We start from the raw sequence: 9,333 nt of genomic DNA on the forward strand, positions 1-9,333 counted from the left end.
GGCCGTCCACGCTCTGTCCTGTACCCGTGACAGAGCCCCCTCCCCGCGCCCCCCCCACTTGCTCTCTGCATCTCGTCTGAACACGCCATCGCCTTGTCTTCTGGTTGCCAGCATCTCGAGGCTCTGCCAACCCGTCTCCTGTGTGTCTCTCCAGGAAGCCAGAGATGCTGGGCCTGCTGTCGCTGTGGGACATGGCCCGGCTGGTGAACATGCTCGTCGTGTTCCGGTTCCTGCGCACCATCCCCAGCGTGAAGGTGCGTGGGCGTCTGACCCCCGGCTGTCCTCCCTCCGTCCCACTCCCACTGCCTCATTGCTCTAGAGACTGGCCGAGCCTGGGCAGGGAGGGACTCAGACCGGGACTGTCCCCCTGGCCACCTTGGTCCCCTTGGGCTGTGTCCCCAGCGCTCCACTGCAGCTGGGTGATGCTGGAGGGCAGTTGGGAGCTTGAGAGCAGCCCAGCCCAGCTTTTATGGATGAGGAGCGGGAGGGCCAGCGCAGGTGGACAGGGGTGAGCCACCTGGGCCGGCCGCAGGGGTGGCTTTGTGCTCTTTGGGGCCCTTGGTGTTTGTGAGGGGCAGGGGCCGGAGCCCTTGGAACCAGCGTGTTCCCAGGCGTCCTGAGGTTTCCAAAAGGCCATTGATGTAGGCCCTTGGTGGCTTCTAGTAGTAATGAGGGGCAAAAGCACGATTGGCCAAGGCACTCACCTCAGGCCCCCCAGTACAGGAGTGGGGCATGTGGTTGGCTGGGGTGCCAGTCCGCAGGACTCCCAGTCCCGGTGGCATGTGACCATCCACAGGCCTCATTTTCTCTTCAGGTACCCACAGGGAGTGACACCAGCCTTAGGGGAGGGGAGCCGGGGCAGCAGGGCATTTAGGCCCCGCGCTCACCCAGCACAGAGGTAGAGTTCGCTTCTCCTGTCCATTTTCCTAAGAACTCTTCAGGAGGGAAGAAACCAAGGACATCAGAGCCCTCTCTGCGTGGCCAAGTCCTTCCCCTGTGCTTGTCTGTCCTGTCTGCGAAGCCGCGCCCCTGCGCCGTCCGGGGGGGGGGGGGGTCCGTTAGCTAGCCGCGCCCCTGTGCCGTCCGGGGGTCCCTGTTAGCTAGCGGACTTGCCCATCGGGAGGTGGCCTGAGGGCGCTGGGGGCAGGCACGTGATCACACGTAACCACACATAAACATGCATGCCCAATCACATTCACGCGGTCGTGTGCACGTGTAACCACACGTATGTGATCACACACTGGGGGCACGCCGTCACAGACTCAAGTCACACGCATACACCGAACGCATATGCCTGAACCACGTGCACAGTCTCACACGTGTGCACACGACACGTAACTGTACACGTGCACTACCCTGCACACACACGTGCTGTATGCACACGCACGCGCGTAACTGCCCCCATGCAGTGACGCGTACATACACGAGCATGCTGTACACTTGCACATAATGGTGCACACGTGTGCACGGTGGTTTCTACTTGTTAGCATCTAGGGCTCCGATCTAACGTCTCAGGTGGGGTAAACGGGCTAATTGGAGAGCTTTTCTCTGGGGCTCAGGTTTGCATGTCAGGGGGGCAGCCCTCTGTAGCTGGGGTGCCTGGGTGGGTGTCTGAGCCCCTTTGTCACACCCGATCACTAGGGCTGAGCTGGATACCTCAGGTCTGCGCTTCTCCGGAGCCTCCAGACCCGAGGGGAGCTAACCCAGCCCTACTGGGCACTGGGCAGTGTGACCGGAGCTCCTGCCTGCGGTGGCTTCACTGAAGGGACTTGGAATCGAGTCACGTCTGCGTCTGGGTGGATGGCGGCGTCTGTGTGTGGGGTATATGTGAGTGTATATGGTGTGTGTCTGCGTGTGTCTACGAGTGCCTGTGCGGTGCGCGTTCGGGTGCCTACGGGCAGGCGGCCATGGGTGCGTGTACGGGTGTGTGGGTTGGTAGTTCACCGGTCCTGTCGAGCCTTTCCAGGTCAGGGTCCGGGCAGTGGGCAGGGTTGGTGTGACCTCAGTGGGACCAGGAAGAATAGGGCCCTGCTTTCTTTCTGTCCTCAGCTGATGGCTGTGGTGGCTAGTACTGTCCTGGACCTGATCAGAAACATGCGGGCTTTTGGCGGGATCCTGGTGGTGAGTCTGGCCGGTGGGCTCTGGCCGTCGGGGGGGGCGGGCACGCGAGTGGAGCTCGCTGTGGGTTCCGGTGAGTCAGAGCCCGAGGCTGGCTGGCCGCTCTGGAGGAAGGAGGGTCCTGTGTTAGGGGTGACTCTCGGGCTGTGTAGGCCCCGGGGGCCAGTGTGCCCCCCTGCCATTCCCGGGCGCGGGCCCCAGGGCTGGTCTGCGGGAAGCGCTGCCCGACCGTGCTCCCTTTCCGTGCCAGAGGTCCGTCGGTCACTTTTTATTGCTTCACATATTTTGGATCGCGGGTCATACTGATACACTGATCTTATTTTATTTATTTATTTATTTTTAAAGATTATTTATTTATTTATTTGAGATAGAGAGTGAGAGCTGGGAGACAGAGGGAGAGGGAGAAGCAGACTTCCCCCTGAGCAGGGAGCCCGACGCGGGGCTCGATCCCAGGACCCTGAGATCATGACCTGAGCCAAAGGCAGACACTTAACCAAGTGAGCCACCCAGGCGCCCTGAGACACTGATTTTCAAGACGGATCCCGGAAACCCATGTAGACCCCAGATGGGAGTTTTGGTCAACCCTCCTTGTGCAGAGGGATCCTCAGGAACTCCCAGCCGTGTTGGCCGAGCGAGAATCATGGCATCCCCCAGCTCCAGACCCAGCCTTGCCACTGAGGTGCTGTTGGCTCTGCCCTGTCGCCCAGCCCAGGGGGACCCCTGGTGCTGCTCTAGGCGTGAAGCCCTGCAGAGGAGATGGAGGCCCAGAAGGGACTGGGTTAGCCCGGGGCCTGTGCCCCTTCCTTTTCCCCCTGGCATGTTGGGGAGAGGTGGGGACAGGTGGAGGGCCACGTAGCCTCTTCTGTCTGTGGCATGAGACCGCTGGGTGGTGCTCCTTGCACGTCACCCCCTGGAGAAGCCTGGCCGGTTCCTACTTGCCCCTCCCCTGGGACCCCCTTCCCCTGGGACCCTCTTCACCTCGGACCGCCCAAAGTAGGGGTCCTTCTCACCGCTCTTCATGCCACCCCTGTCCCGGAGAAGGGGCCACTAGCCTCACTTCCTTGGCCCCCGGGTCTTTCCCCTCGGCTCCCAGCTTCTCTCTGGCTCCCCTGGTGGTGGTGGCTCCCTCCTTCCCTCTGGGGCAGGTTGGCCGCCAGGACACGGTACTCCGGAGGAGAAGCCCCAGCGTTCCCTGGGGGGGGGGCCAGCGGTGCCCGTGGCTGGGGGGCAGCGTCGAGGGCTGGGAGTGTGCCGCTCTGTGGGTCCGTCTGCCGGTGGCGCTGAGCAGGCCTGGCCCCGCCTCCCTAGGTGGTCTACTATGTCTTTGCCATCATGGGCATCAACCTCTTCCGTGGTGTCATCATGGCTCCTGGAAACGGCAGGTGAGGTGGGGCCCGAACGTGCCAAAGGGAGTGCCTCCGGGGGTGCGGAGGAGTGTGAGGCTGGGTGGTGGTGGGGGGCGGGCTCCTCGGGGTGGGGGGCTCTCCTTTGTCTCCCCTCCCTCCCCGCCCTGCCAGATGCCCTCACCTAGAGTCTGTACCGAGAGTGTTTCTGAAGCCTCCTCGGCGCTGCAGCCCCCACCCCCACACCCTGTTTGGGATCTTCAGGCCTGGCCACGACGCTGGTGGCGGGTGCCCGGAGCCAGACCTGGGTCCCGCGGTCTGGAAGCTCCGTTTCCCGTGTGTGTCTGGAGCTCTTGGCTCCTGGCTGCTCTCACAGCACCTCCGGAGATCGGGGGCCCTTCTTTCTTCCTCTGACTTCTCGGGGCCCAGCGGGGTCCAGCTGCGCAGGGGCCTGAGGCAGTGCTGGGGCGTCCTGGTGTCTGCATCCCGGTTCCCACCCCTGACCCAGCTCGCCGTGTCCCCGCAGCCTGGCCCCTCACAACAGCTCTGCACCCTGCGGAAGCTTCGAGCAGTTGGAATACTGGGCCAACAACTTTGATGACTTTGCGGTGAGCCCTGCACCCCCTGCTCCTCGGGACTCCCGCCCTCCCGTCGCACTGCCCCGGCCCTGCTGGACCCTGTGTCTGCCGCCCTGCAGGCCGCCCTCATCACTCTGTGGAACGTGATGGTGGTGAACAACTGGCAGGTGTTCCTGGATGCCTATCGGCGCTACTCGGGCCCGTGAGTGACCCCGGCCGGCAGGTCCCCCCTGCACTCACCCCATCACGGTGCAGTGTGAGCCCAGACGGCCGTGCGGGTGCATGTACTACGCCCTTGCCGCTGACTCTGGGTTTACCCCTTCTGGTGATTGCTGGGGGTGTGGCTTCTGGAGGATTCCCTGGTGCTGGGAGCCCTGGAGGCGGGCTGAGGGAAGGAGAGCCTAGAGCTTGGAGAGCGGATGGTCCTGGGTTCGAATCCCAGCTGCACCTCTCACTGGCTGTGCTACCTTAGCCACTCACTGATCGCTTCTGAAAGCCTTGGTCGGGTCGCCTCAAAAACGGGAGTGGGGGCGTCACAGAGTTGCCGGGCGGACTCGCGGAACGCTCCTGCTGCATGTGTCATTGTGGTGTCCCATCTCGCACCGCTTACGGCGGGCCACGGCTGGCTTTCCTGCCTCCACAGGTGGTCGAAGATCTACTTCGTGTTGTGGTGGCTGGTGTCGTCTGTCATCTCGGTCAGCCTGTTTCTGGCTCTGATTCTGGAGGTATCCGAGACCCCTGCCTGGGCTGCCTCAGGGGTGGTATCTAACTTGCGGAGGACCTGGACCGGCTGTGCTGGGGTTCCGGCTTAGTGCTGCTTGCCCTGGCTGCTGGGGGCCTCTTAGAATGCCCTTGACATTTGACCTGTGGGGGTTCTCAGCCCCTGGGCGGGGCTGGGGGAGGCCCATCAGGCATCTGGCTCCTGCAGGAGTCAGCGGCCTTGCAGGGCCCTGGATCCCAGCGTCTGGGAGGGGCTCGGCTCCCTGCAGTGGGTTGCCTTGCTGACACCGGAGGGAAAAAGGCTGGTTCATGTGGGGCTCACACCTGCTGGCCATGCTTTCTCCTCCTGCTTGCCAGAATTTTCTTCACAAGTGGGACCGCCGCAGTCACCTGCAGTCCCTTGCTGGGGACCCGGACACCACCTGTCAGAGGAGCGTGGAGCTCTTGTTTAGGTATGTGGACGAGGAAGGGGCTTCTGCTCTGGGGGGAGGAGGAAGGGCAGGCGAGGTGGGGAGGGGTGGGTGGGCGTCCTCTGTGACAGCGACACCCCCTCCCACCAGCTCTGAGTCGGGATCAGGGTCTGGGCTTCCTGCTCCCGGGGCTGTGAGCGCTGTCCTGCCTCCCGATGGGCATGTTTAAGACCCTGTTCTCAGGTCCAGTTAGTCTCCAGGGGATTCCGTTGGTGGAGGGAGGCAGCGGCCCCGGCTTCGCCACGGTGACTTTGCAAGTCCTTGCTCTGCTGGTGCAGGACGGTGGTGGTCGCCCAGAGAGCAGCAGCTGCCCCTTCCCTCCGTGCGCCATGTTGTCCCAGCCCCTCTCTGCCCCGCTCCACCAGCCAGCGTGGAGGGGCGCCCCCGCCCCGGGCTTTTAAGAACGCCGTGCGCACATCCCAGAGATGGGCCTGAGTCCCCGTGCTCACTTGTGCGTGTGTCTGATGATTCCTAAATGGGGAGCAAGGCTGCACACGCTCCCGGAGGCGTCCAAGTCCCTCTCTCTCTGGAGCTCCCTGCACATCTTCTCCCTGATTCCACAGGGATGTCCTGGAGGAGCCGGCGGAGGAGGAGCTGATGGAGAAGCTGAGCCATCACCCGCACCTGCAGCTGTGCAGGTGACATCCAGGTGCACCGTCCCGTGTGGCCTCAGGACCCACGCCCGTTGTGGGAGGAAGCGGCTGCAGCCCGGAAGGAGTGACTTTCCCTTGGACGGATGGACCTACTCCACCCGCCTGAGGCTGGGGCAGAGAGCGGAGGCCCTGGCTCGCCGCCGAGCCGAACCACTAACTACCACCAGCTTTTCTTTGCGGCGGGGGGCCGCCTGTGCTCTGCGTGGCATCTGCGCCACACCAGTCTCTCTCTAAGCTGCTTCGGGGAGGCCTCTCTGAATACTGGAAGAGCGCGACTCCAAAGGGACCTGCAAGACCGTCGGAGAAGCAGGAAGCTGCGGCCTGCCTTTCGGGCTCTGTGATTTCCGTGGTGCCTTCACTGCTGGCGGCCTTCAGGGACCAGAGGCCCACCCGGGGCTTGCACAGGCCAAGCAGCAGCTTTCCAGGGCATTAAGTTTGGGATCCTGGTGGTTTTACATGAGGAGAATCTTAACTGTTTTTTTATTTTATGGCTTGTGTGCGTGTGATTGCGTGTATTTCTTTATGGGTCAGAATGCCAATGATTTTTCATCCTGAAGTCTTGCAAAGAATGAGGTCGTCATTCTTATTGAGACACAATTCCTGCTTCTCTGGAATAGGGTGACCAGGTAAGGTTGTTCAGGTTGTGCACTACAAACCTGGCTGCATGGGTGTGTCCAGCCACTGGGATGTGTCCCCAAGGTGAGGGCTATCTTTTTCTAATTTGCATAAAGGCCCGTAGGAGCCGGTGGTGGCTCTCCTTTATGTGTTCACGGGATGTGTGGCAGAGGAGTCTAATAGGTCAGGGAGGAGGGAACGTGAATAATGTGTGCCGGCCACATTGCCGCTTGAGCCACCATGGGTCCAGATTCACATGGTTTTCTCATTTCAAGGGCCAACTCGGGTGGTGGGTGGGAGCTCCTGGAGGTCTCTGTTGAGGACTGGAATCCTCATGGACAGTAATGCTGGGATTGATTAGTGATGTCTGCTGTGGGTACTGACTGGAAGGGGGTGGAGGGTAAAGAGAGAATAGGTGCGGACTGCACTGTGGGAAGTGACCGCCTCCGTCTTCCCAGCTTGTCTGGGAGGTGGCATTAGAGGAAAGTAACTAGAAAAAGGAACTTCTAAAATGTCAGGAAACCCCAGTGCTCCGGGTTATGTTTAACGTATCCACGTACATTGTAGTTTCTGATCTTGGAGTTCGTCTGAGATCCTGGGACTTGACATGCTTACCCCTCAGATTTGGGGGATCTTTGGGCATAGAGAGGACACTTCCAGACCTGTCCCCTCTGCACGCTGCCTTCCAGGGAGGCTGGTTTTGAGTGGGGAGCACCTCGTGGAGCAGTGGGTTAGAAGTCTGCACCCAGCTTGCCTTGGCAGAGCTCTGCTCACCCTGGGGACAAGGGTGAGGCCGCCCTGGTCAGCCGCTGGGTGCCCCTGCTATCCTGCCACCCCTTCAGCCCCTGCCTCCAAGGTCTGAGCGCCATCTGATGGCAGGATCGGATTCACGTGTAATGCAAGCTGGATCCCATGACCCTCAGGAGGAGCTCACTGCTTTTCCCAGGCCAGCTGGAGGTGGGGAGCCTGGCCTCACTGGGCCGCAGACTCGGCCACCTGCAGTGAGCCTCGTTCCAGTGGGCACTTGCCAGGTAGGATGTCAGGTTCTCTGCCCTGCCTTGTGTACGTCCCTGAGGGTCTTCTGCCTTCCCGTTTCCTGGCTTGTGTGCAGAGAAGCCCCCTCTGATTATTACTGTCACATGGCACAGAGTTCTGGATGACCCACGTTGGACTCTGAGAGACTTCAGAGGCTGGTTCTGCCCTCAGGATGGGGTAACCAAAGCTGGGGGTCATCGAGCTGGTGTCTTCCAACCACAAGCTGATGTCTCTTGGATGCCTTGAGGGGCACGGACTGTCCCCTCTTTCAGTTTCAAATGGTATTGGTCTCCAAGCCTTTGTCTCTGTGAGAAACAGGCTGAATTCACGGTTGAGTTGGGGCTCAGGTTTTGGTTAAGGGGAACAGGGCTGCTGGGGGTCTTCGGGTCTGCGGGTGCTCCCGGTGCCCCGCTTCCTGTTCCCACCCCAGCCGGGTCCTGCACTGGGTTAGACCCATTTGACAAAGAACACGTGCTCACGTCTCTCAGATAAACCTTGCAGCTCTGGTGGGGCTCATGTTTTCTGTGGCTGTGGGGGCTCTCTGGTCACCCCTGTGTACTCTGGCTGAGCAAGGGGTGCAGGGGGCTCAGCCCTGCTGGACCCTGGAGTCCCCCAGGGCTGTGCAGGAGTCTGGGACACCTGGAGTGGTATTACTGCCCCCGGGGAGGTGGGAGGAGGCGACTTGGCTCAGGGGAGCCCTGTGACTTGGGTCAGGCTCCGAGGAGGGCCCTGTGCATCCACAGGCCGGGGAGCCCTGGCCTGGGTGTCAGCAAGAAGCTGAATGGAGGCAGCTGGTTTGGTGGAGGGGGGCAGGCCCAGGGGGAGAAGGAAGTGGGGTGCCCACTGGGGAGGGGCTGAGGGTGGGGAGGGTGGTGTGGATGTCTGTGGGTTCTGAGCTGCACACGCCAAATAGCAGGGCCTTGGCTCCTAGTCTTCGATGGCCCTGGAGTGTGGGCGAGGCAGGGACCTGGGTGGGCACCCAAGCCCCAGCCTGCCTGGGAGGCCCGAGTCCTGCCCAGCTAGCACTAGCAGCCTCCACGTTGGGGGGGAGGGTCTCACTTGCCCCCTGCCCAGCTCAGGGCCATCAGCTGCCCCGGGCGTCTGAAGGTGAGCTCCTCCCAGGTCCTTCACTGACCAGGAGGGGAGGTGAATGGGCGGGGGCCACCTCCTCTCCCATTGAGCTTCCCCGTGGAGCCCCCTACCCCCACTTGGGAGCCCCTGGAAGGACACAGTTGCCATTTCTGGGGCTGGGGGGCGGGGAGGGCAGGAGTTGGCTCATGTTTAACAACAGCACCGAAGCAGCTGCGGACTTTGGGAAGAGTTGCAAGATTCTTCCGTAATCAGTGGAGGGGAAGTTGTGGTTCCGGGGCCCTTTGCCCTCCATGCTTTAGGGAGGGCCTGCAATAGACAGCACGCTAGGATGGGGTCAGCACGGGTTCCTGCTGGCTGGCGCGCACCACGTTCACGGCCGTTCTGAGCCTCCGGTTTGGTCCCTCGGGCCAGGTGACCTTGGCACTCTTGAAGGTCAGCCTGTGACTGGGAAGGTCCCTGGGTTAGGTTTATGTGAGGTGTCCTCATGAGCTTGATTCTGCGGTTTTTGTAGCAACAGCCCAGAAGTGCATCCTGGTGGGTGGTGTGAAGTTTCGCTGGTGCCCGCTGTCGCTTGGTTGGCGGCGGCTGCCGGGCTGCCCAGCGTAAAGTTGCTCCTTCTCCCTTTGCGATGAAGGCGGTGCTTTGAAGCTATGTGAGCACCCAGCTCACCAAACTTCCTTCAGCTTCTTCTCCCTCCTGTGTTCATCTG

The 9,333-nt window shown here is 61.6% G+C and overlaps 1 protein-coding gene across 10 annotated transcripts in view; it reads left to right on the forward strand.

Moving 5' to 3' along the window:
• TPCN2 (two pore segment channel 2) overlaps positions 1–8,338 on the forward strand; it is a 29,859-nt gene extending 21,521 nt beyond the window's left edge. For 4 of the 10 annotated variants that reach the window (XM_035722733.1, XM_035722732.1, XM_035722735.1 and 1 more), the window contains 8 exons: positions 155–254; positions 2,050–2,121; positions 3,427–3,500; positions 3,988–4,069; positions 4,159–4,241; positions 4,683–4,764; positions 5,117–5,211; positions 5,793–8,337. In XM_035722733.1, the coding sequence (XP_035578626.1) occupies positions 155–254; positions 2,050–2,121; positions 3,427–3,500; positions 3,988–4,069; positions 4,159–4,241; positions 4,683–4,764; positions 5,117–5,211; positions 5,793–5,871 (667 nt within the window). In that variant the 3' untranslated portion in view covers positions 5,872–8,337. Of the gene's footprint in view, positions 1–154; positions 255–814; positions 894–2,049; positions 2,122–2,714; positions 2,897–3,426; positions 3,501–3,987; positions 4,070–4,158; positions 4,242–4,682; positions 4,765–5,116; positions 5,212–5,792 lie in introns of those variants that run through there. The other 6 variants (XM_035722730.1, XM_035722731.1, XM_035722734.1 and 3 more) reach the window with 4 other exon arrangements.
• The last annotated feature ends 995 nt before the right edge of the window (positions 8,339–9,333 follow it).

The sequence above is a fragment of the Zalophus californianus genome, chromosome 11 (assembly GCF_009762305.2).
Source record: "Zalophus californianus isolate mZalCal1 chromosome 11, mZalCal1.pri.v2, whole genome shotgun sequence".
NCBI classification, from domain to species: domain Eukaryota; kingdom Metazoa; phylum Chordata; class Mammalia; order Carnivora; family Otariidae; genus Zalophus; species Zalophus californianus.